This window comes from Penicillium cosmopolitanum (genome assembly GCF_028827165.1).
Source record: "Penicillium cosmopolitanum strain IBT 29677 chromosome Unknown utg000004l:1.0-4361866.0:1.0-4365735.0, whole genome shotgun sequence".
NCBI lineage: Eukaryota > Fungi > Ascomycota > Eurotiomycetes > Eurotiales > Aspergillaceae > Penicillium > Penicillium cosmopolitanum.
The window spans coordinates 789,386-813,181 of record NW_026622674.1 but is presented as its reverse complement, the minus strand read 5'-3'; the positions used below and the strand labels follow the sequence as shown (position 1 = coordinate 813,181).

The 23,796-nt window shown below is 49.9% G+C and overlaps 12 protein-coding genes across 12 annotated transcripts; 6 read left to right on the top strand and 6 right to left on the bottom strand.

Moving 5' to 3' along the window:
* Positions 1-565: 565 nt before the first annotated feature.
* N7509_001744 (uncharacterized protein) lies at positions 566-938 on the bottom strand (the record flags this gene model as incomplete). Its single annotated transcript, XM_056626381.1, has 2 exons — positions 566-722; positions 772-938. 2 exons carry the CDS (start codon positions 936-938, stop codon positions 566-568), a joined length of 324 nt encoding a protein of 107 aa, XP_056492176.1.
* An 881-nt stretch (positions 939-1,819) lies between these two features.
* N7509_001743 (uncharacterized protein) lies at positions 1,820-2,264 on the top strand (the record flags this gene model as incomplete). The annotated part of the gene is made up of 2 exons (XM_056626380.1): positions 1,820-1,901; positions 1,972-2,264. The coding sequence occupies 2 exons, from the start codon at positions 1,820-1,822 to the stop codon at positions 2,262-2,264; spliced, it is 375 nt and encodes a 124-aa protein (XP_056492175.1).
* Positions 2,265-2,783: 519 nt separating this feature from the next.
* Positions 2,784-3,886, bottom strand: N7509_001742 (uncharacterized protein; the record flags this gene model as incomplete). Its single annotated transcript, XM_056626379.1, has 5 exons — positions 2,784-2,968; positions 3,027-3,271; positions 3,322-3,353; positions 3,418-3,761; positions 3,832-3,886. The coding sequence occupies 5 exons, from the start codon at positions 3,884-3,886 to the stop codon at positions 2,784-2,786; spliced, it is 861 nt and encodes a 286-aa protein (XP_056492174.1).
* A 419-nt stretch (positions 3,887-4,305) lies between these two features.
* N7509_001741 (uncharacterized protein) lies at positions 4,306-5,699 on the top strand (the record flags this gene model as incomplete). Its single annotated transcript, XM_056626378.1, has 4 exons — positions 4,306-4,344; positions 4,400-4,501; positions 4,567-4,710; positions 4,764-5,699. The coding sequence occupies 4 exons, from the start codon at positions 4,306-4,308 to the stop codon at positions 5,697-5,699; spliced, it is 1,221 nt and encodes a 406-aa protein (XP_056492173.1).
* A 218-nt stretch (positions 5,700-5,917) lies between these two features.
* On the bottom strand, positions 5,918-6,859 carry N7509_001740 (SDR family NAD(P)-dependent oxidoreductase; the record flags this gene model as incomplete). The annotated part of the gene is made up of 1 exon (XM_056626377.1): positions 5,918-6,859. One exon carries the CDS (start codon positions 6,857-6,859, stop codon positions 5,918-5,920), a length of 942 nt encoding a protein of 313 aa, XP_056492172.1.
* A 632-nt stretch (positions 6,860-7,491) lies between these two features.
* On the bottom strand, positions 7,492-8,988 carry N7509_001739 (25S rRNA (adenine645-N1)-methyltransferase; the record flags this gene model as incomplete). The annotated part of the gene is made up of 1 exon (XM_056626376.1): positions 7,492-8,988. The coding sequence occupies one exon, from the start codon at positions 8,986-8,988 to the stop codon at positions 7,492-7,494; it is 1,497 nt and encodes a 498-aa protein (XP_056492171.1).
* A 945-nt stretch (positions 8,989-9,933) lies between these two features.
* N7509_001738 (uncharacterized protein) lies at positions 9,934-13,413 on the top strand (the record flags this gene model as incomplete). Its single annotated transcript, XM_056626375.1, has 5 exons — positions 9,934-10,048; positions 10,101-10,828; positions 10,894-12,008; positions 12,063-13,215; positions 13,279-13,413. The coding sequence occupies 5 exons, from the start codon at positions 9,934-9,936 to the stop codon at positions 13,411-13,413; spliced, it is 3,246 nt and encodes a 1,081-aa protein (XP_056492170.1).
* Positions 13,414-13,815: 402 nt separating this feature from the next.
* N7509_001737 (uncharacterized protein) lies at positions 13,816-15,374 on the top strand (the record flags this gene model as incomplete). The annotated part of the gene is made up of 4 exons (XM_056626374.1): positions 13,816-14,490; positions 14,576-14,672; positions 14,739-15,266; positions 15,328-15,374. The coding sequence occupies 4 exons, from the start codon at positions 13,816-13,818 to the stop codon at positions 15,372-15,374; spliced, it is 1,347 nt and encodes a 448-aa protein (XP_056492169.1).
* A 409-nt stretch (positions 15,375-15,783) lies between these two features.
* N7509_001736 (BAR domain-containing protein) lies at positions 15,784-17,036 on the top strand (the record flags this gene model as incomplete). The annotated part of the gene is made up of 4 exons (XM_056626373.1): positions 15,784-15,818; positions 15,951-16,106; positions 16,168-16,810; positions 16,911-17,036. 4 exons carry the CDS (start codon positions 15,784-15,786, stop codon positions 17,034-17,036), a joined length of 960 nt encoding a protein of 319 aa, XP_056492168.1.
* A 965-nt stretch (positions 17,037-18,001) lies between these two features.
* Positions 18,002-18,559, top strand: N7509_001735 (V-type proton ATPase subunit e; the record flags this gene model as incomplete). Its single annotated transcript, XM_056626372.1, has 4 exons — positions 18,002-18,012; positions 18,110-18,235; positions 18,318-18,370; positions 18,480-18,559. The coding sequence occupies 4 exons, from the start codon at positions 18,002-18,004 to the stop codon at positions 18,557-18,559; spliced, it is 270 nt and encodes an 89-aa protein (XP_056492167.1).
* Positions 18,560-19,133: 574 nt separating this feature from the next.
* Positions 19,134-20,595, bottom strand: N7509_001734 (sterol homeostasis protein ARV1; the record flags this gene model as incomplete). The annotated part of the gene is made up of 2 exons (XM_056626371.1): positions 19,134-20,225; positions 20,407-20,595. The coding sequence occupies 2 exons, from the start codon at positions 20,593-20,595 to the stop codon at positions 19,134-19,136; spliced, it is 1,281 nt and encodes a 426-aa protein (XP_056492166.1).
* A 277-nt stretch (positions 20,596-20,872) lies between these two features.
* On the bottom strand, positions 20,873-23,149 carry arg2 (acetyl-CoA:L-glutamate N-acetyltransferase; the record flags this gene model as incomplete). Its single annotated transcript, XM_056626370.1, has 3 exons — positions 20,873-22,825; positions 22,890-23,033; positions 23,096-23,149. 3 exons carry the CDS (start codon positions 23,147-23,149, stop codon positions 20,873-20,875), a joined length of 2,151 nt encoding a protein of 716 aa, XP_056492165.1.
* Positions 23,150-23,796: the final 647 nt, after the last annotated feature.

Here is a 23,796-nt window from a genome sequence, read left to right as displayed (position 1 = left end):
GCAGATCCGCACGGGTGCGAAAAGGTGAGTTGCTGAAGGCCTGTGAGGGCGTACTTCCGTTTGCTTGGATAGACATTATACAGAATACTTGGGCTTTTCAACCTTGGAAAATTTTTCCAGCATAGCATTATTCACTGGGCTTGGGAGTTTGGCTCCAGGGGTATATATAGTAACTCGAAGTTCGATCGGAGTATTTCCCCGAAAGCCGACGTGGGAGAATAGCCTCGCCTGGTCTAGTGAACCCCCACGCTAATTAGGTACCGCACCTTGGACGAAAGCCATACTCGGCTCATTGAGTTCAGAAAAGAAATGGTCTCATCTTGGTTGGTGGGTGTTTATTCTACCATATTCCGGCTAAAAGTCGATCCTGGCAAAACCCGGTGATTTGTAGGGGTCCGCGGGGTATGCGATGTCACATTTCCCCGCATTTAGTATTACTTGAAGTATGGCGTCTCGAAGTAGATAAGTTCATTATTATTGCGTTGTCTCGAGGTATTGATGATAAGATATTGCAATGATAGGCTTGTGTTTGTGAGGTTTGAGGCAAGATCCGTGCCAAATCCCTCTAATTATTTCCTTCAGAACTTTTCTTGTATTCCTGATTGGCACCATGGCCAGCACCACTGATATCGCCCTTGCCCCTCCGTAGCCAAAAAAAGCCAAGTCCAGCGACGGCCAAGGCTGAGGCTATGATCAGTCTAGCGTGCAGAGTTCTGATCAGCCTATGTCATATTTGTGTGAAGAAATCAATGGATGTATCCGAGTGCTTACCGCCGCTGGCCGCCTGGCTCTACCTCCTTTGCCTTCTCGTCGATAGAGTAGCTCCTCCGAGTACTAAGAGTTGGAACGGGGAAGAAAGCTCTCGTAGCTGCCGGTCGCAATGGATTTGTTGCTAGCCGGCGCATTGATAATATTCGAATGGAAATAGATTGTGCCATGTTGAGTATAGGGAAAATTAAGCACTTGATCAAAATAGTTCAGAAGAAAATGTGAGGCAAGCCGTAGGAAAACGAAGTTGATGTAGAATCCTCCACATTACAGCAACTACGAGAATATTATAATAAATTGCAGAACCCCAGATAACGGGTTCCATGGAATAGATGTGGAGCAAATCCCCCCCTGCAGATAAGTTACATCATGAGACAAGAAAGGAATATCGCCTCATAAAACAAGAATAAACTCTTTGCTTAAGGGCTTGAGAAGTCGGTAAAAGGTCAAGAGGAAGCAGAATATTGAAAATATCGACACGCAGCAATTTTGGAGCTTCTATTCCATCTACCTATCGTATACCAAATATTTACGCTGTTTATGTATGATCAGAGCGGATAAGCAAGCAAAGCTGCAATGCTCGACCACCAGCTATGGAGTTCTCACGCGGAAGATCCGGCTTCTCAAGGCATGAGCAACAAAGGCCTAGAGCTGGAGGATCCTGGTCGTCTCATCATACCAAGTATCGGCTTCGAAAGCCTCCAATCAATCGAATAAAACTTCAGGATTTCAGAGCCCGGTCCAAGGAGAGAAGAATACCGAACAGGGCCCTAACAAGTCAAAGACTCGCACAAACCAGGAATTGAATGTCGAGTGACCAGAAATATTCCTGCTCTCCAATTCTCACGCTTGGTGACTTATTCCAGTTCAAATCTTGTTTTGTATTGGGGAAGGTTGGGTTCGCAGTGATCAGGATACGGTCACCTAACGTCATTTATCGTCATAGGCGGGGGGACGTTAAATTAACATCTGCATTATATTAGCTTCAAATTTTATGTTAGTGTTAGAAGAAATTGCAGTTCTCTTTAATTACGCTTCTAAAAACATGATCATGCCTCAATCTTCGACAAGTGGTGGTCGTCACGACTCTAAGGTCGCTGATAGACTCGATGCTCAAAACAGCAACGCTAAAAGTGCGATTTGCCTATTTCTTTCTCAATGTCCCTACCCGGTGCAGGAAATGAAATTAAATAGATAATCCAGGTCACGGAAGCCCATCAGAAGCAAACTCAGAATCTCAGCAGCATCAACGCAATGGCGGTGCCTCCGGCAACACTGACAGCCCTCGCAATAGAGAGCAGAGACCAGATTCGATGAATAATGGGGACCGCCGCGAAGACATTGCCGCAAGTAATCGGTTCATGCCTCAATCTGGAAAACCGGCGGGAATTTATAACACCCAAGAAGAGAAAGACGACCAGCATCGCGAAGATATTGCTGCCAGCAATCGCTTCATGCCCCAGGCTGGGAAACCTACAGGGACATCGTCACTATGACAGAGAAAAATCTTAACGATCCACTCTTTCTCTTTAGAAGCATGGCTTCATTTTTTAGTTTTTATTTTTCTACTGATGTTTGTTCTGCTGTGCGGCCGGTGAATATCAGGGAAATGCCATACCGTCAGGAATAGCTTCCGATCTGTCTATGCGGAGAACAAGTATGATTTTCAACCATCTTTCTCTTATTGAATATGTACAATGTGACCAATCCCCCCCTGGAATAATGATAATCAATTCTTCTGTCTCAAATAAGTTAATGGGATATAACCTTGTCTAATATAATCACCCTAGAAGATAGAAAAGGATAGTATCCGGGAGATGTTAGTAGCTCCTTCGTCAAGAGTTGACATAGTGACACTCTGACATTCCACAAAAACCATAGATAGTATGCAAATCTTTGTTGATATAATTTTAGTCACGGATTTGGAGGCATCAAGATCCCTTTTGAAATATTATGGCGTGAATTATAAACTATCCCTCTTAAAAGTCTTATTTCGCAAACTGGGCCTCTCTCCTTTAGCCATTGACGACGATACCACCATTCGGATGAAGACTCTGTCCAGAGATGAGACTACTATCCTGGCTCGCAAGAAACACAAAACAGGTGGCAATTTCACTAGGTTGACCTGGCCGACCCATTGGAGAAGTGAATTGCTCCTGGGCAGAAGTATTCATAGTTGCGGGGATCAGAGGAGTCCACACTAATCAATGTCAGAGACGCTAAACTTGGTAATTATGTGACATTATATTAGTACTTACCAGGTCCAGGACACACGGCGTTAACCCGAATGCCATTCTTGATCTGTTGATTCGACAGACCTCGAGTGAACGAGATGAGTGCACCCTTGGTTGATGTGTAATCAAGAAGGTCCGGTCGTCCAATATAAGCGTTTATAGAGGCGCAGTTGATGATAGAGGAGCCGTTCTTGAGGTGCGGCAGAGTGTACTTTGAGAGGTAGAAAACCGAGTCGATGTTTGTGGCGAATGTTTCTTCCCATTGGTCCCTGTGATCTTGTAAGCGCCTGGACTTGAGAAATTCTTCCGATCGGCCTACTCTGTCAAATCTTTAATGTCCTCGATCATATTCTGAGTTCCAGCATTGTTGACGAGAATATCAATCCCCCCCCAAGGATTCCAAAGCCTTGTCAACAACTTTCTTGCAGTTGCTCCTTTCGCGCAGATCTAATGCGATTGTATAGCATTTCTGACCGTACTCCTCGACACGTCGAACAGTCTCCCTACCATCTGACTCTTCTTCGGGCAAGTATGTGATCAAGCTAGAGGCGCCTTCCATTGCGTAAAGTATTGCAGTCGCGCGGCCGATGCCTGAATCACCACCAGTGATAATTGCCCTTTTCCCAGCCAGCTTACCAGCCGCTTTATACGTTTGGTATCCATTGTCTTCTGTCGGAAGCTGGGTATTTGTTGGCTTTGGGTCTGCAAGTTCCTGCTGTCGGCCAGGCTTTTCAAGGTGTTGGATAGCAACCCTGTGGCCTATCAAATGTTTAACAAATTAATTTGACTAAAATCACTCTTGGCATGCAAAAGCCAATTTGTAACATACCTTGCTCAAATTGAGACTGGGGCTTTTGCGCAGCACGTTGAGTTTCCTGCTGCATGGCGAAAGTGTTTGGTGAGATAAAGGAAATAAAGGAACTGTGCCATTCTCAGGGCTTTTCGCAATTTATGCCTACCCTATATACAGCTTCCTTCTGTCAGTATGACGTGAAGAATTGCTAAACCAGGCGATAAATATCTTGAGTACTTCGACCATCAAACTTGTCGTCGGCATTTTGCACAACGTGCAATGTCGCGGGCAGCGAATCAGCGACCGTATGAAAAACCGGAATGGACCGCATAAAAAGTAAAAGAACCAAGATAACAATATGCGGCTCCCGCATGACGAATAATGAAGTCAATTTTTCGATGGACTTTTAGCTATGATTCTAGCCCTTCCTTCCAATAAAATCATGTTCTTACTTGAGACCTCGTGTCCCATTATTACCGACACCACTTTTCCGCGGTTTATTTTCCAATTATGGCAGACGGTGTCATACAACTTCAATGCGAGTGCAAGGTACGACAACTCGAGATTCAGTCATTTATCAAGTTGGCTCACTGTTACGCTTTAGCATGATGCATGGGGTAAGAAAGGCAATGAATCTCTCGCCGGTCGTTTGTGGTCACAGATGCCCGGTGCAAGCCCGCTAGATGATTCAGAAACTTACTCGGAGGTTTGTGCATCAGGCGAATCATTATTAATCACTTTTGGGAGAGACACTTATTTTTCAATGGATAGATGTGGATGGGCACGTACCCTTCTGTGCCGTCTCGACTTGCTTCAAGTGGCGAGCTGCTTTCCGACCATGTGAAGAGGAACCCCAGCCTACTTGGTGAGACATATTGTGAGAGATACAGAAGAGAAGTACCATTTTTACCAAAGGTAGGGCACATCTATTGATTCGTGATATCATGAAGTCGGACTAACCAAATCAGATTCTCTCTTTCGCGAAGGCCCTGCCTCTGCAGCTACACCCAGACAAAAAGTTGGCCGAGAAACTCCACGCGCAAGATCCCATCAAGTTTGGGGATACCAATCATAAGCCCGAGATTGCGGTCGCGTTGACTAGGTTCGAACTATTTGTCGGCTTTAAGCCCATCGGAGAGCTCGCGGACATATTAAGGTTGGGTCCTCTCCAGACAATCTTGCCCCAGCATGAGGTTGTCAATGAGGGAATTTTGAGAGAGGTCTGTCGAACTCTACTGCAAATTTCATCGAACACAGTTTCGGATGTTGTCAAAAATCTGAAAGCCATTCCCCTATCAGAACTTGGAGAAAAGAATCAGTACATACCCAATCTCTTGGAAAGATTAAGCGAACAATATTCGGATTCCGACAATGGACTTCTAGTCGCCTCGCTACTGATGAATTTCATGACATTGGAGCCAGGCCAGGCTGTTTGTGTGCCAGCGGATAGTATCCATGCCTGGCTATCAGGTGATATTCTTGAATGCATGGCGCGATCAGATAATGTCCTGAACACGGGTTTCTGCCCTCGCGCCAGCAGAGACAACATCGAGCTGTTCACATCAGCTCTGACCTTTAAGCCACATGATCAAGAGGCTGCACTGTTGCCAGCTCGGCCAAGCTTGATGGGAATTAACGAGAAGACTGTCAAATACACGCCCCCGTTCAGTGAATTCAATGTTCTAGCCACGAATTTGGCTGCAAAGGAATCGGAGACTCATACCGATTTGCAAGCCCCTAGCATCCTAGTTGTGACTGGGGGATCAGGAACAATGAAGGTCCTCGGGGATGGGAAAACTTTGAATTTGAGTGAAGGAAGTGTGTTTTTTGCTGGCCCAGAGGCTAAGTTGCAATTTGCGACTGGCAATGGTATCATGATATATCGGGCTTATGCTACGCTTTAACGAGAACATTATGTACATCGAGAAAGAACAAATTGGTCTGATAATCGAAATTAACAATATTTTGTACATATATTCTGCTCTTAATTTTAGATTGGGAAGAAGTTTCCTAGAAAACGTATAGACATATCGAAGGATTTTATTTGTTCCATGTCATTCATTACGCAATTGACTATACTATTAACCAAGACGGTAATGGAAATATTCGAAACCGAGTCACTTTATAGAGATCCAGCCGCAAGAACATAGCCACCATCAACAGCAACGGTTTGTCCGCTCAGGTACTGATTTGTAGTGGCAAAAAGGATGGCACTGGCCATATCTTCATCCTTTCCCGGTCGAGCTGCAGCAGTCTTTTGTTCATATTTTTCCTTCGGAATGAAGCTCTTTTGCTTCTCATCGCTGGAAGATGTAGTCATCTCACTCGGGAAAACACCAGGAGCAATATTGTTGACCCGTATTGGCAATCGTGAGGTCATGATCTCATGGGCTAGCATTTTGGTCAAATGAATGGCAGCAGCCTTGGAGGCATTGTATGCAAAGTGATGCTGGGAAACCTTGACGATCCCTGAGATGGAGGTAATATTGAGCACGGTACTGGACCACCCATGCTCCTGCTGAGATCCTTTCTCAAGTAGCGGAAGAAATGCGGTTGTCATGAAGAAGAGCTGAGAGACGTTTGTGCGGAAAGTGTCATCCCATGCACCGATATCGCCTGATGGATGCTCAAATAGATTCTGGCGGAGCTCTTCAGCACTCTCAGGTTCAGTTTCTTGTGCACCTGTGGAAATCCCAGCATTATTGATCAAAATGGAGAGAAATTGCTCGCGCGAGTTGATTTCTTTCACAAGCTTGTCAATTGATGCTTTGTCGGTAACGTCGGCGGTGATGGGAATTATTTGACCAGGAATATTTTGGTTGTAGAGTTCGGTGACCTTGTCAAGTTTTTCCTGTGTCCGACCAGTAATATACACCTTTGCACCATTCACAGCAAGTGCCTGCGCGGCCATGAGACCAATTCCCGAGCCACCACCGGTGATTAAAGCCACTACTTCAATTAGCTCCCATCCTCCGAAATTCGGAATTTCTTTCACGCTACCTTTATCGTTAACATTGAAAAGGTGTTCCAGCTGGAATCTTTTGTTATTTTCCTGGGCCTCCATTGCAGCGGATGATTTCCAATTGGTAGTCCGGTAATTTCGTCGCTTGCCGAAAGGGTCGCTATATCGGATCCAGACACTTGTTGCGTAATTTGTGCCTTTAGATATTGAACTAGATTTATGTCTCCAAATAGTAGAGAAACGTATAGATGGGAAAACACAGTATGACATGAGTGGCTAGTGGGAAATTTATAAAGAGTCTGCATAGAAGACAAACTTGAATTTCAATGATGACCGTCACAATTCATAAAACAGGCTCTGATTCCCTGAATATTGAAAATCCGGAATTTTGTATCGACTAACCATGTTCTCAGCACCTGGGCAGTCCTGTGAGCGGCTAGATCAGAATGACGTTGATCGCTTGCTTACCTCATAACTGTCTACTACAGGTACCCGACCGCCTTGAAGGTCGGTGGTATCTAGTAGTACGGAGTAGTTCAAGTTGGGACTTGATAGCCAAGTAATAGGTACTTAATTTAACAGAAAGAGAACTGGAGATATGCCTTTGGTACAATAGCTTGCAGATTATATGCCCGAGTATATTTAGATTTGCATTCTATATACTCTAGCCATATACGGCCGGAATATGGAAGGATATAGCAGATAGTAACTTCACGACACACTTACGACAACACTCAACGGATCTTGTACACACAAGGCTTCAAAACCTGTGCCTCTTGCTCGGGCGTCATGCCATTATCCGGCGTACGGTCAACAAAGCGCTTCTTGGTTCCTGGAGCCGGAGCACTCAGCCCTGTGGCGTGTTTACCCTTGGTCGGGGCACCTCCTCCCTTCACAAACTCCATCTTGACAAACATCTTGTTAGACTTGTCGACGGATTCCTCGCGAAGAACGAAACCACGGGACCGGAAAACCTCAACAAACGCCGAGATATCCGTATCGTCGTTGTGGTTGGCTGGGCGGGCATCTTCAGCGTAGATATCTTCCTCGTCCAGATCGGATTCGTTACCTCCCTTCTTCTTCTGTTTCTTTTGGTCGGCCTTGCTGAGCGGCTTCACAGCTCCGATTTGGGCCTTCTTGCGGGTCACTTTGCCGAATCGGCTCTTCACCTCACTGACCCAGCACTCGCCCTTGCCATCGCCGCGCAGCACACGCCAGGCTTCTTCAACGAAGGACACCCAGTTTGTTCCCATCAGACTGAGACAGAAGATCGCAACGTCGGCGGAGCCATCTTCCAATGGCAGGTTGGAGATATCCGCTTTCGTGATAAGTGGGTCAGGTGACTGGAGATCATAACTGTTAAGCCTCAGGTTCAACCTTCTCTTGGAGGGGGTCAATGTGCGAGCAAGAAGGCCATCACCACAGCCCAAGTCGACAATTGTGCATGCGCCATTGGGTCGGCGGGGCATAGGGAGAGCCCTGTTTGCTTGAGGCTTCTGCCCCCTCTTGGGGACAGGCACCGCAGCCCGACGCCGAACGGCCTGGATATAACCATCGACGGGGTTGGAGGGCCAGGACTCCTTCACCTGGCGAGAGAATCCAGCATGATACTCATCGAACAGCTCTGGGTTCGCATTGAACAGCTCGACGGCCTTGGAAGAATCCGTTGTGTAGAGGGTTTCATTCAGGTGACGGAAACGAGAGGAAACCAACTTCTGGCGCATGGCTTGCTGAAGAGGCGTAAGAGTTGCGGTAGTTTCAGGAGGCGGCGCAAGCGAATCCAAAGCAGCAGCGGTCTCCTTCGAGGGGGCTGTTGCAGCATCCTTCTTGTCTGCCTGGTTCTCATTGTCCTTCTTCTTCTTGTTCTTCTTCTGCTTTTTTGTTTGCTTTCCCTCGTCTTGCGCGGTCTCGTCGGCGATGGGCTTTACGGTCTCGAATTTGGCTTCGGCATTGGCTTCGCCTGTCGTTTTCGGGGAGGTGGCAGGCGCTTGCTTGTCGTCCTTGCGCTTTTTATCGTTGGCAGGCTTGCGGGCGGACTTCTCGATATGCCTGCGATACATATCATCGACATTGCCGGCGGTGACACGGTCATTCCCACGCTTGCGCTTCTTGTTCTTCGCATTTGTTGGGGCATCGTTGCCTTCTTGCGACTCATTTTGAGCTGGGGGCGCCTGCTCGGTTTGCGACTTAAGCGCAGAGCTGGGGACCGACCATCCAGGAACGGCGAACATGGTGTTGACGGTGGTGATCAAGAGGAAAGTAGAGATTACCTCTACTGTTCTCTTAGCCTGGTTGGTAAAGAATGGTCTGCACCAGGGTTGTCTGGGGATGTGAAGTTCGGGGAGCAACTTTTTTTTTTCTCCGGCGGCAGCTCCGCAAAATTTCCCAAGGTTCATCCGGTAATTGGATTACATCCTTACAGTATTGTATATTTGACAACCCCCAACAAATACTACTAGCAGTACACTCTTTGGAAATTGGAAACTTCAATCTTCAGCCTCGAGATCAGCTTTCGTATCTCAGAGTTTCGGATGGATCCAATTTAAAATTCTATTCTTTCGTGTCCCGTTATCTCGGCTGATTTTACGCTGAATGAAGCCCCCTTGTTACCGCCATGTGGGAGGTCAGCCATGCGCGATTAAAGGACCCCTGCACAGCACGACCCTGAGGAATCGCGTTCACGTATTTAAGCTTTGTGCCTTGGACGAGGAGTGGGTAATGCAGTGAGCGATAGGTCAGCCCGCAGGTCAGATCGTGTTCCAAGTTGGCTGATCTGGATTGATATAGAAAAGGGGGTGGTAGCTGGACAGGGGAGATAGTTATCCAAGGATCAGTATGCCCAGTATCCCAGTTCCCAGTATACTAGTACCACCTACTGCAGACAAAGTACACAGAGTACAGAGTACAGAGTACACTGTACACTGTACACTGTAACTGCAACTGTAAAGTACTTCAGTCACACGGGTGATCTGCGATGCTCGGCAGCGTTGCCCGTTTTGTGGAGATCGAATCCAGACTCACCTTAATAGCGCCCTAACTTATAACCTTTTGCCTTTGTGCCCCAAGCTTCCTCTCCCTCTTCCTCTTCTCCCCCTCTCCCCCCTCTCCCCCACTATGCCTTCTTATCAGCTATACTTCCAATCGTCCTGACAAGAGAATACTACTCTTCCAACAACATGCAACCACCGGACGTGGGGCTACCCGACGCTGATAGCCCTGTAGAGGCAGAAGCACCGAGGAATCCGGGCCCCCGCAGACACCCGAAGAAACGAACCAAAACTGGTTGTTTAAGTATGCCCCCAGATCCCTATTCATGCGATCAGAATAATCTAACCCGCTGAAGCCTGTAGGAAACGTCGTATTAAATGCGGCGAAGAGAAGCCAATATGTAGCAACTGCGTCAAATCCAAGCGGATTTGTGAGGGCTACGCCCAAAGAGTGATCTTCAAGAACCCCATGGGTATCTTCGGCGCATATGGCCCTCCCCACAGCAGCCAAGATCTCCAGATGCAGCAGCAGATGCGAGTCCCCATATTCAATGACTATCCTTTACCTGCTCAACAGGCTGCGGCAGCTGCCCAACATCCCATGCTGGCGCCACGGCCCGTGGATGTGACAGCCACAGGTTATCAAGCTATGCAGCCATCTGAGACATCCCCACCAGAGCGGGCACCACCTGCCACTGCACCGCAGTTCTATTATCCCACGCCACCAGTACAGCTTCCCCCTCAATCATGGCCAGTACAGACTGCAGAGGAAAATCGGCGGGCCTCTGAATCTCAAGAACGGACCGACTATGCACCTGCACAGTCCCAGTCTCAGTCCCAGCCCCCACCTCCGCCTCAGTCACGATCGCAGTCACTGTCGGAGTCGGAATCGCAGTCGCATCCTATTAATGTAACAGAAAACTACGCCCATTACGATGAACAAAAGCTACCGGCCCAGTATTTACAGCCAACCGCCAACTGGCAGAGTTTCCCAACATCCCAAGATTATGCCGCCCAATATGCATCTCAGCTGGCTAGCGAATCCGCAGCGAACAAGAGTAATGAAAACCCATTATTCCCATTGGTATGTCTCGATGTCTTCCCTTGGCTCTATGGTTAAAGTAGTCTATATGCTCATCGAGACTATAGCCCATTCAACAATCGGCTTCTAGATATCAGTATCAGTATCAGTATCAGCAGCAGCAGCCAGGACAAGCGACTTCACAGCTCACCACGGCAGAGCCTTTCGTTCCTGCCTCTCAACCACAGGTAACATATGTGGAAGATGAAGATGAAGATTTCTACGATGTAGATTCCGACGACGAAATGGCGGATCAAATACAGAGCGAAGGCTTCAATCAACTGAGTCTCATCATGGCCTCTGCAAATAATGATAGCCAGCTTCGTTCATTCAGGAGTCACCTCAATGAGCCGAATATTCTTGCTAATTATCGCCCCTCGCTCGGATCATCCCCACTGAATAATCCCAAGACGGCCCGTATCTTTGCGCACTTCATCCACTCAACCGGGCCATGCCTGTCTATATTCGAGCGACATGCGACCGACTCGTCGATTGTTTTGGGGGTACAGGTTCCCCTTGCGCAACAGGGTCTTTGGACATATACCCTCCCCCTCAAGGCCTTGGAGCATCCTGCATTACTCCAGGCTATTCTCGCCATCAGCAGTTTGCACATCGCGTATCTCCAAGGAGTACCCTCAACCGTCTCTTTAAAGCACTACCATTATGCATTGAAACGAATTGGTCGTGCGGTTGGCCTTCCATTGCGACGCAAACAAATCGGCACCTTGGCTGCCACGCAGCTGCTTGCGTATTATGAAGTTATATCAGCCGATCACTCCAAATGGAATAGCCACGTTGCGGGCGCTGCTCAACTCGTTAAAGAAATCGACTTTGCAGGCACAACTCGAGATCTTCGAGCGTACAGACGTCAAATTAGTGAGCAACGGCAACAGATAAGGTGGTCAAACCCACAAATGTATCCTTTTGGTTTCGATAACGACGGATCTGAGGACGATCCCTTTGCCGAGAAAGAATCCTCCGTCGACCAAGCATTCTTAAGTTCCATTCTGGGCCGGGCGGTTAATTACGACGAATTTGGCCGTGTCGAACACGAACAGGCCCAATCTCCCAAGAAATTCTTTTCGCGCAAAGATATCGAAAACTTCCGGCTCCAGTGCGACTTATATTGGTGGTTCACTAAACAAGATCTCATGCACAGTCTAGTCAGTGGCGAGAAATTATTGTAAGTTCTGATGCTTGCTTAGTTGGAAATGGCTCTCGCTAATGGAAACCTTAGCATGCCCTTTTATTTGAAGAGCCAGTGTCCACCCCGCGCTGCCATCGGCCGGTTAGACGCCATTTATGGATCGGCCGATCACCTTTGGCTTCTGCTTTCGCGCATCACAGATTTTGGCTATCGAGATCGGAAACGAAAGTTAAAGGCACTTCGTGTTGCTGGTACGGATTGGAGGCCGGGTCCTGGGATGTTCAAATTTATGGGCCGTTTTGCTGGTGGGGGTGGTGGTCCAAACAAAAGACCCGGCCCTCCTGGAAGACCTCCAGGACCTCCTGGCCCTCCAGGTCCCCCTGGGCCTCCCTCATCTACGTCTTCATTTTCGAACACTGGACCTGGCTCCGGTTTCGGCTCTGCGTCCGAGTCACCTCCGGAGTCTCTACAAAGGGGACCTCCACCGCGGCCACCCGCGCCAGAAGGTCCTCCTATGTACGGCATGATACCACCCAGACCTCCGACTCGTCTGCCAGCTGGCTTCGTAGACGGCCGGCAAGAACAACGCGAATCGTCAGAAGAAGCAGATGAGAATGAAATGTCGAGCCAAAGGGCTGTCGAAGAGAAATATAATGAAGCGGAGCAGGAATGGGAGGATATCTTGACAGCACTCGACACATTCGCCCAAGGACTCGGACGAGATTACCAACCGCTACCAGCCGATGTCACACCCTCGATCTCGACCCCATTCGGCGCTGCCTTGCAATACCGTACACACACGATCGCGGTAATATGGGGATTTTACTACACGGGTCGCATCTTGCTGCAACGACTTCACCCATCGATGCCACCGGCCATGATGATGGCTGCCGGGGTGGCTGCACCAACGACAGCAGAATATGCACAGATTATCGGCCGGATCACAGCAGGCATCTACTACCCACAGCGATACAACCTGCAGGCTGGCAGCCTGAGCCCCACCCTTGGGTCCTCCCTTACAGAGATGACAGTGCCGATCTTCTTTGCAGCGGTGCAATATACCGATTCGACACAGCGGGGCTGGACGATAGCCAAGCTCCGCGAAATCTCTCGACTGACAGGATGGAAAACCTCGGACGCTATCGCCAGTGGCTGTGAAAAGTCATGGATTGTGGCGGCCAAACATGGGCGCGGTCCGCCGTATCAGCGATCCTTTGAAACATCTCGAGATCGGGATTCCCAAGTAAGTGAGATCATGCCCAATGGATTTTGATCTGGACTAACATTACCCCTCCCACCTTGATAGGATGTACTTGCTCGAGACTCGGGGGCGCAGCAGAGTGATGAGCGAAGATTTGTGACGGTGGAACCGACTGATCGGGCATATCGGGCCATGGGGCTGCTTAGTTTGGAGGAGGACATGCAAAACCTGGAAGTGTAGATACTCTCGTACATACTCGGACTAGATTCATAACCGTTAGTCAGTTGAGGCTGGTGAGCACTAGACATGTAAATGTTAGTCTAGTGTGTTCATCAGCCACAGTTACTCCACTTTGGTCTCAACTCCAATGTCATCATAGGCTTCTGCCTGACGCGGACCCCTCTAAGGCTGAACACTAGCTTCTTCTTTCAGCTGCATCCTCTTGCACTTGCACTTTTGCCTCCGAGTCCTTTTCACACATTTCCTCTCACTCCTCGACTGTCCCTCGACCCAGTTCCCCTTTCCAACTGGTAGTTCCCCCACCTTTTCGGCCCGCCAAAGTCAGCCGCCCTCGTCATCCACGGTTAAACCCCGTCATCCTTTCCTTTGTTTAGGATTTCGGTACCCCGGTGATTTCCAGATATGTCTTCGCGCTATGATGATTACCGTTCTTCGACAGGCACTCTAGATTCTCGCGATCGTTACGACCGCCACTCTCGCGGTCCACCTGTTGCTGAGCGAGAGCGCTCTCGAGAACGCTCTCGCTTCCGCGAAGAAGACCGCTTTGAATCCCGTCTCCGTGAAGATGACCGATATGGCCCCCCGGCGCGCGCAGCAGGTCGATATTACGAGGATGAGCACCTGTCCCATCCGTCTTCTTCTGGCCCCTTGGTGGCGCATGACCGTCGCCGTCGTCGTGATGAGAGCCCCTCATTCACTAAGCCCCGTCTACTTAGGCGCCAGTCGTCCCTCGATACCTTTGATCGCATCCCTCGCCGCAAGATGGAAGCTTTTGACCGTGCTCCTCCCCGCATGCCCCCACCTCCGGCACATCGTCCTTCACCCGGGCGATACCGTGAACGTGAAGTCTATGAAGACATCCGCATCGCTGAACCGGACTACTACGGCGACGAAGAATTTCGAGAATTCGATGATAGAGAGAGAATGACGATGGATCGTCGTCATCGTCGCTCGAGCAGTGGTGCTCGTCACCGTCATGAAGAGAAACCATACCCACGCAAGGGCAAGACCCGCATTCCTCGGAAATGGGTGCATGTCCACGCTATCTTGGATCTGGGGTACCCTTTCAAGGAGGAGGTAGGCATGCTCCTCAATGGCAGATTGCATGAATACACTATGGTGCCACAGATCTCATGCTAATCTTGATATACTGCATGGCTAGGACGAGACGATCATTATTCAGAAAGCATTGTCTAAGGAGCAAATCGATGAAGTGATCAGTCTCAGCAAATCCTTCCGCCGTCCAGCCCACACAGAAAGTAGGTTACTTTTACTTTCTCGGGGTTCCCTTTGGAAAAGGCCAATGATGGCTAACCAGCACACAGCTGAATATCTCCGTATCCCTCGATCCCCGGTTCGACAACTGCCCCCGGAACGTGTCACCACCGAGTATCTCGAGGTCGACAGTCACACCACTCGTTCTCATCACCACTCGCCTCGCTCGAGCCATGACGCCTTTATCGTCGAAGCCTCACCATCGCGCCGCGAGGATATAGAGTACGAAGAAATCGTCGAGCGACCCCGGCCTCGACCTCGCGCTGTCTCTCGGCCCCGATCCATTTCCGTGCATGGACGCCGTCGGGCGGTGTCTTCAGTACAGTTGGTTGAACCTCGAAGTCACTTCGAGGAACGAATCGACTCTCGACCACACTCTGGTCAGATGATGGTTGTCCGTCCTCGGGATAGTGATTACGAAGTCGACTCATATATTCGTGAGCTAGAAGAAGAAACGAGATTGTTGCGACTCGAGCGCCAGGGTGGTATTGAGATCACGCGACAACGTGAAACTGATACCATTGACAACAGAGGCAATGCGGAGGAGAAGATTGAGGTCAACAAATCTGAGCGTAAAGGTATGTGTCTACCTTCCACTTCCAATCGTAGATGCAGTTCCTTACTGACATATTAATCTAGAACCTAACTCTCGAGTGATGCGCGCTATGTTTGCGACCCTGACATGATACTGCATTTTTGATTTCTCATTTCTCCTTACTTTTTATTTTATTTTCACTTTTACGACTTCGTGTTCCTGCTGGGAGTCCGGCGACGCTTAGGACGAACGGGATGATTATGACGATCTGGATGGATTACTATGCATTTTGCGGCACTTTTCCCTACATGTACTTATTAGCTCATTTTCACCGTTTCTTTGATAGTCCTGCGCCACTTTTCCCTGCGTATGGCGCACCTGCAAGTAAATCTAGAACACATCGCTGCCTGGGAACCTGATGCGTGGCGGTGCGCGGTGGGGCGGTGCAGCGGCAGCGGGTGGCCATCGCACCTTCGTAGCTCCAAATGGTCGACGACGTCCTATCATCCTTCCAGACTCTCCTTTCCCCCTCCAACTCTTCACTCCCTAAAACCGCAATCATGGATCGAGTGCAGGCATTCGGCAAGACCTTCAGGTGAGCACCGCCACTCCCTAATCAGCCTCCACTGAGACACACCCCTCTCCTTACCCAACGAGGCCCCCAATCTCCTATATTCTACACATGATCCTGGGCTGACACTGACTTATCTGTCGTTTTCGCGAACAGTGCGAACTTCACGCCTTTCGCGCAGCGCACCCAGCAGCTTATCAAGGAGCAACTGGGCCAGGCCGAAGACCGAACCCAGCTCCCCGATGAGTACATCGAGCTTGAGAAGCGCGTCGATGCGCTCAAGCTGGTTCACCAGAAGCTGCTCTCCGTGACGTGAGTTTCTTCTCCCTATCCGTGCAAAGAAAGAGCACCCTGCAATGCAAAGCCCGTGCAGGACCTGCGCTGTGTCCTGTCCATCACCCCCTCCAAGAAACTCTCCGCTGACAGGTGTGGGTCGTCCGATCTGCGACAACAGCTCCCAATACTCCAACGAGGCCTACGACTACCCACCCAACATTCGCGAGTCCTTCAATGACCTGGGCCGCACCATCAACGAGAAGGTCACCCTCCTTTCGCAGGCTGGTTCCCCCGCCGAGGCCCAGGCCGCCCTGACCGCACCCCCGTCCGCGAAGCCGCAGCCCAAGACCTTCAACCACGCCATCGCGCGCGCCTCGCTCGCCGGCTCCCAGACTCTGGCACAGAGCACTGAGGGCGAGGACCCGCTCGCTACTGCGCTGGAGAAGTATGCTCTGGCCGAGGAGAAGGTCGGCGAGGCCCGGTTGGGCCAGGATTCTCAGATCCAGTCTCGTTTCCTCGCTGGCTGGAACACTACCCTTAACACCAACTTGATGTTCGCTGCTAAGGCCCGCAAGAATGTCGAGAATGCCCGCCTGACGCTGGACTCTGTTAAGGCTTCTAAGAAGGCTGCTGCCTATGGTGACCTGGACAACTTGAGCGAGGACGCCCGTCAGGAGATCGAGCAGGCTGAGGATGAGTTTGTTGGTCAAACTGAGGAGGCTGTTAGCGTGATGAAGAACGTATGTTGCTTTAGTCTCTTCCCTTACCCATTCCTTTTTTTATAATAGGGAAGATCACTTCGTCGTACCCCTCAATACTAACGTCGACCCCTTACTCCAGGTCCTTGATACCCCCGAACCCCTTCGCAACCTGGCCGATCTGATCGCCGCCCAGCTGGAGTTCCACAAGAAGGCCTACGAAATCCTCAGCGAGCTTGCCCCCCACTGTGGATGCTCTGCAGGTTGAGCAAGAGGTACAAGAGCCCTCTCCACACTCGTCATAAACATAAAGCTTGATGTGTATCTAACTCTTGGTTTCAGGCCAGCTACCGCAAGAGCCGTGAAGGTGCTTAAATGTAGTTCTCTACATCTTTTACGTTCCTATTCTCTCCCCGAGCCGCGGGTTAAGACCGGCTCGTAGCCTTAAACTGTATCTACCCCTTTTTTGCTGTGCTATTGCCCGGGACAACATTGAATTTTTTTTTTCTGCCCCGATATTCGAATCAGTGAGATTATATTGGAAGTGCGAACTATTTTTATTGCCAAAGAATATGGTTGTGTCAGTATCTCGTATCGATAATTGTAAACACTCAACGGAGTGTTTTGTATAGTAAAGTGGAAGCCGAGAGTGACCGCCCTGACACCTCAGGCCACCAGGTCCCGCTAGCTCCAGGAGCTCCGAACATCAACGCCGCTCCAACTGCCAGCTCACCCTCGAAACCGACATTCCACCGGATTCTCGCATTTCGCCGGTGAATATTCATTACGAAGAAGGACAGAGACGGAGTCGCCTCTCCCTCCAGTTTCCCCTGACCACTCATTCAACGCCCCGGGTCGCCGACTCCCGCCCATCTGGCCGCTACTTCCTCTCCGCATCATCACCATCGAGATACGCCTGTGCCTTTTCCGACTTGCGATATCGCTGTTATCCCCCCCCGAGAAACGATCATTAGAAACCTACACCTTTGCCCGATCCACGGACCTACCCCGACTCGTTTTCGCGCAATCATCCTCGAATCCTCACGCCGGCACATCTTCGCGCAGTCCTGAATACCCTCGCTCTGCTCTCTTCCCTTGAAATCGCATCAGGTCTATAAACAAACCTGTGCACATTCATATTGGATCCATTACTTCGAGATCCCGATCACCGCACCCCCAATAATCCGATTTCTTTCCCCGGGTTCCAGAACCTGAACCTGAAACATACACAAAATGGCGACCGGGTATGTTCTTCTTCCTCATACTTGGACGCACGAATTGCCGAGATTCTATTCCTCGGCGTTTATTCTTGCATTACAAGATTTTGAAATCGCTGCAAAGTGAAAACCAGCCAATTGAACTGCGCTCTAACATCATCTATAGCTGGAGTCTTCTCGTCGGCCTTATTGTCGTTGTAGCCGCCTCCGTGGCTGCTTGGTTCTTTGCTCCGAAGAACGAGAGCCGAACGTGAGTTCCTTCAATTACTTCTTATTTTCTTGATACACTCAAGCCTAAACGGACGAACTAACCACTTTTTATAATCATCTAGTGTCTGGCGCAGCACACTCATCCTCTCTTTCATTTCTTGTTACTTGATGTGGGGTACGTCACGCATCCCTTCTCTTCTTTCCTCCTCAAAGTCCCTTCCAACCTCCAGAAAAGAGAAAAAGCATAATCGTGAATGAACAAGAACTAACCGAATTTCCCGCAGCAATTGTCTTCCTCGCCCAATTGAACCCTCTCATTGCGCCAAAGCGCGCCGATATCCGTCCCGGGCATGTACCCAATTAAATTGAACCAAACCAAACCCAGCTAGCTAGAAACATCTAGCTTCCCTTTTTCTGATTTGTTTCATTTGCCTTTAAAGAAATCTCGATATCGAATCGTTCCCCTTTTTCATTTTTGGGCCCCCGGTTGTCTTTTTTTTTTCTGGCTGGCTGTTTTATGTCGCTGTATCATGTACCAAATCCATCATGTTCAAGTCGCAGTTTGAAGGGTATACACATCTTGATATTGAAGTATATTCTCGCTGAAATTTATGCCCAGGTGTCTTTTCTTTTTGTACCTGCCATAAGAGTTTATTTGTGGTTGGGTTACGGTCCATTATTCAGCGATTTGTCTGAGTCGTATGTATTTGGGTCACGGTTGCGGGTGTTTTGTATAGCTCAAGTGAGTATTTCCAAGATTTTACTGAAAAGAATTTCTTATATTACATCTTTGTCTTTGGGCAGTAGCCTATTCTTATCAAGGAATTATTAGTACATACTCATTAAGATCTATCTGCAAAGTCATTACACAACCCCACTCAACTTCAATCCGGTCCATCACAGCCCCCAAAACTAAAATAAAAATAAAGTACCAAAATCTATCCAACACCCACAGCACCAAGAATAACCCTCTGCACTGCCCACCTGGCAATCTGCCCAGCAACAGCAACAGCCACCGCACGCAGATACCCACAACCCAATAGAATATAAAGAGCCTCGATATTACTCAGCAACACGAGATGGGCATCGACAACACCCAGCGAAAGCAACGATGCAAGAACATCGAATAAACTCGTGAGATAACTCGTCGGAACGTAGGGTCGAAGTAGCGACTCTGCGGCCGCGAGGGAAGATTCCAGGAACGAGGCCGAGGGCGATGAAGAGGTTGAGTATGAGGATGTAGAGACTCGGTCCCGGTCTGAGGATAGGGCTGCTTTTGCGGCGCCGAGGTCTTTTCTTCCTATCCCTGCTCCCGCTCCTGTTGCTGGGTTGTGGGTTGTGGCTGTGGTTTCTGAAGGTGTGTTGTTGCCTCGGCCGTCGGCGCCCCAGATTACCAGTAAGATTGGGAAGACTTTTGCGCAGCTGCTTACGAGTAAGGCGGTGCTTATTGCTGTTGGGCTGGCGGCTGTTGGTGGGGGGAGGGGTTGGATCATTTGGGGTGGTGCGGTTGAGGTTCGGCGGAGGGGTGGTGGTGGGCGTTGTTGTTGGATTGTTTGGGTTAGGGGTGATGGGTCTGTTGGAGAGGTGAGGTCCGTGGAGGTTGGATTAGATGACATCTTTGCTGAGGTAGTTGTAGTCGGGCTTAGAAGCTGGGTAGATAGTGTTGGAATGGCCTGCGACGAGGGCGAGGGCCGCATGGTTGGGGTTGGAGGGCCGGAGGGGAAGGGGGTTGTGTCTCCTGTGGTTGTGCCTGATGTAGGCGCGGTGGTGGTAGTGGTGGTGGCGTTGTTATTTGCTTCTGGCCCGCCATAGCGATGGGATTTTGGGACGAGAATTGAAGCTAGTAGGCGGACTGTTAGGTGGTGCGCGAGAGTCGCGACTGCGTTGAGGGTCAGGAAGAAGAGATATTGGACGACGATGGGGGCGCGGGATATGAAGGTCGTGGCGAGGGAGGGGTCTTTCTCCAGGCGGGCCCAGGTGAGATAGACATCGAAGAGGAGAAGGAGGATCCCCAGGCGGATGATTGATCGCTATAACGTCTGCGCATTAGTTTGTTGTCCCGTATGCGGAGGGGGGTAAGTCTGGATATGCGGCTCACATCAAAGCGGTTGTCATCGCGCCCGAGTCTGTTGAAAAGGAGATGGCGGTAAACCTATGGCAGGGAGTATCAGATCGTGATTAATTGTGGACCGCATCAGGGTAGCAACTGACCTGTGGCTTGATGAGCACCAGGTCGATAAAGATCACAACGAAGTCATATTCCACGTATTTGTCGGCGAAGCGCTGGCAGCGAGGACACTGGGTCAATCGCACGCCCTTCCCCTGAGAACGGTCATCGGCACGACTGTATGCGCTATACAGGTGCGAGACCGGGTAGGAACATTCGATGCAGATGGGCATCGTGTCATGACGTGGAGGAGGAAGCTGGGCGATGGGGAAATTGCTTAGCTGCGAGGGCGGAGTGCGGGACGCGTTCTAGACTCGGCCCACTCGATACTACAGCCCACAGTCTACACTGCACCAATGCCATTATTTTATTACATATTGAATAAAAGATTGTTATGCTCTTGATTAGTTGAAGTATTGACTAGTATTCACAATCTGACCTATACTCACATTCCCAACCACCCCCGAGGGCTACTATACACAATGGGATATCAACCGTCTTTCCTTGCGCCTAATCAATAACGCTTTTATTATCAGCCCAACTAGGCTGAATAGCCCGACACACAGCCTCATAGTCCTGGAACCGCTGCGTATCCTCCGGCAAACCAGGTGTAGTCCAAAACATCGTCCAATTGCTATCAGCCAGCTTCCAAGAGCCGCAAGACCGCTCAAAATACCACTTGTTCACGGGATTATCCTTGCGACTACGCCAGCAGACCCCATTGGGGAAACATGTACGCACCATTGCGTTGAACACGACATCTGCCACGCCGCCGGCACCTTGGCTGCGCTTGAGTACTGCGAATTTGTCTAGGTAGGGGACCATGCGTGCGGCGTTCTCGGGACTGCCGTCGTCGATCACGCCGGGTGGTGTTTCCCACGTTAGGATTGCGCCGCCTTCGTACTCGCCTGCAACGATGATGCCGGCGATACGATCGTTCACGCGTTTTAGATAATCGTGTACATCGAGCTTGCGGTCGAAGGAATCTTCAATGAGTTCGACGAGTCGGGGGAGGTCGATTGATGGGTCGTTTAATTGCAGGCGTGGTTGACTCTGGGCAGTCCAAATGTGGGTATATGGATTGGGGAGAAGGGTGAGGGGCATTCCTCTTTTCACGAAAGTGGTATGAGGTGGCAGTGGACTGATAGCACTGGGCCGGCTGGATCCAGCAGCGCGGCGCCCCGGTGGAAGTGAGGACGATAGAAGAGGTTTATCGGTGAGGAGGTTGTGGATGAGAGGATTGCGCTGGCGTCGAGTTCCAACAGCCGACACATTCGATGAAGCAGCCTGAGGGGATCGACCAGAGTTGGCGACTTCTTGCGGAGATGCAATGATGCCAGAGGAGGCGGAGGGTAGCATTGCCAGCGTTTGTTGAGAGAGACGGAGGTTCTCCAAATGACCATCCAGAACAACTGCCATCGCCTCCGCACCGGGGAGATGGTTCGATTGCCCTGGGAGAGGCGAGATAACCTCCTCATTCACGAATTTTGAGAATGGGTTGCTGTCTAGTAAAGCAGATGCAGGTCCTGTGTCCTTGTGGGGCGAGGGCAGCTTCGCGTTTCCGACGATCGATTCTCGTGTCTCAGACAATTCCTCTTCAATTTCATCAAATTCTTGCTCCATGTTGATGAAGACATGTGATGATTGAGGTCCCCTGAAGGCTGGAATGCCTCCGAGAGGGTGTAGAAGAATCACTCGATCCAGTGAGACTTCCTTTTGTAGGGCATCGATTCGTTCCGCAGTGACAGCAGGGTCTTCGTCTGGATCAGGAACCGTGGACAACCCCGCGAATTCCTTGGTCAGCGCAAGCACTGCATCGTTTGCAGATACCGGGACGGCTCGAGGATTCTCCTCCAAATACGCAACTGGTGTTACAATAACGACATGGCCATCACGGAGCGGGCTCAAAAGGGCCTTCCGGGACATGACACTAGGAAGCCCCGGACCCTTCTCGGAGAGCGAAAGTGCCGAGTCCAGACGGAATGATTTAGAGTCAGGTTGTTCATCAACCGCCGCTGAAATCCGATTAGCCTGGTCAATTGCGAGTTGTCGCATGGCTGGGTCGTCCATCTTTCCTGGGTCAACTACTACAAGACATCCCATACCCAAGCGTATGAGCTGAGACAGAGTCCGAGCGACACCAGTTACCACCTCATCGTTGAGAGACTGGGGGTTTGTGATCTTGATCAAGGCTAAATGAAGCCTCTCGGCTGGCTCTTGACTTCGTGGAGCAGGGGTAGTGTTTTGCCGGAAAACCGGGCTGTCGTAGACGGCTCTCGAAGCACCGTAGAATGATCCCAGATTGACGCCGGAGGACAAGGACTCCGATGGGTTCTCCTTAGCCACTTCCTGCTCATTTGCGGGTTGGGCGGTTGACTTGGGATGGTTCTTCTTGAAGCGAGACAAGTACGACTTAGCCTCGCGCTTGGTTGAAGCAGAGCTCAGTAGACTGAGGAAGAATTCCTGTGTAATTTAAATCAGCCATTAGCTCTATATGCTGAGGATGCGTCATCGTCGAGCTACACACCCGATCTAGGAGCTTCTCTTTAGCTCGGTGCCCTAGCCGATCGTTACTGGGACTGGTGTTGGAGAATTCGGCAATCTGCTGGGTCCTTGGGAGCGACTGCACTGGACGCACTGCTGCGGGGTCGTTAGAACGCACGACATGTTGCTGGAGCGAATATGATCAGCTTCGGGGAAATGGAAGTATTTGGAGATGACCTTAGCACTCACGTTAGCTCGGGCGGCCTGGGCAGTGCGAGACAAGTTAAGGACCCGTGAGCTCATCTTTCGAACCACCAGAGACCTGACTGGTGTGTACGATGGAGAAACGCAGCAGTCTCGTAAAAATAGGGAGTAGAGGACCAGCTCAATTATCCAAAGCAAAAGAAAAAAAAGAAAGGCAAGTAAATTGACCGGGGCATGACGCATCCTCGGCTGGGCTTCACCGCCTGGGGATCCCAACTAAATTTCCTATCAACAGCCCCCCCCCGTTATTTTCCGTCTTAGCTGCGCGAATTATCAGATCAACCTGGGATCGAATATTCTCGGTGCTGCCATAACATTGGCTGCGACAATCCACTCATGGAGATTGTCTGACATCCACCTAGCGGGGCAGCTTTACGAGTACTAATAGTACATATGTCGGTCTGCAGACTCGGGATCCCTGTCGCCGGGACTTGGCGGGGCTTGACCTCGATGGAGCTAGCCAGTTTACTAATATGTACTATATAATACTATATAGTTCTTACTCTTGCCTATATTCCAAGGTTTGCTTGTCACACGTATCTACAAAAATTCAGAACTTGGATACTCTCTTACTACTATTATGAAAGTTCTTGCCTTTAGCTCAATTTCTCACTTATACACTATTTTTTTTTGATCTATACTAGTCGTATAAATCTAGTCACTCCCTTCAAGTTTGGCTCCATTTA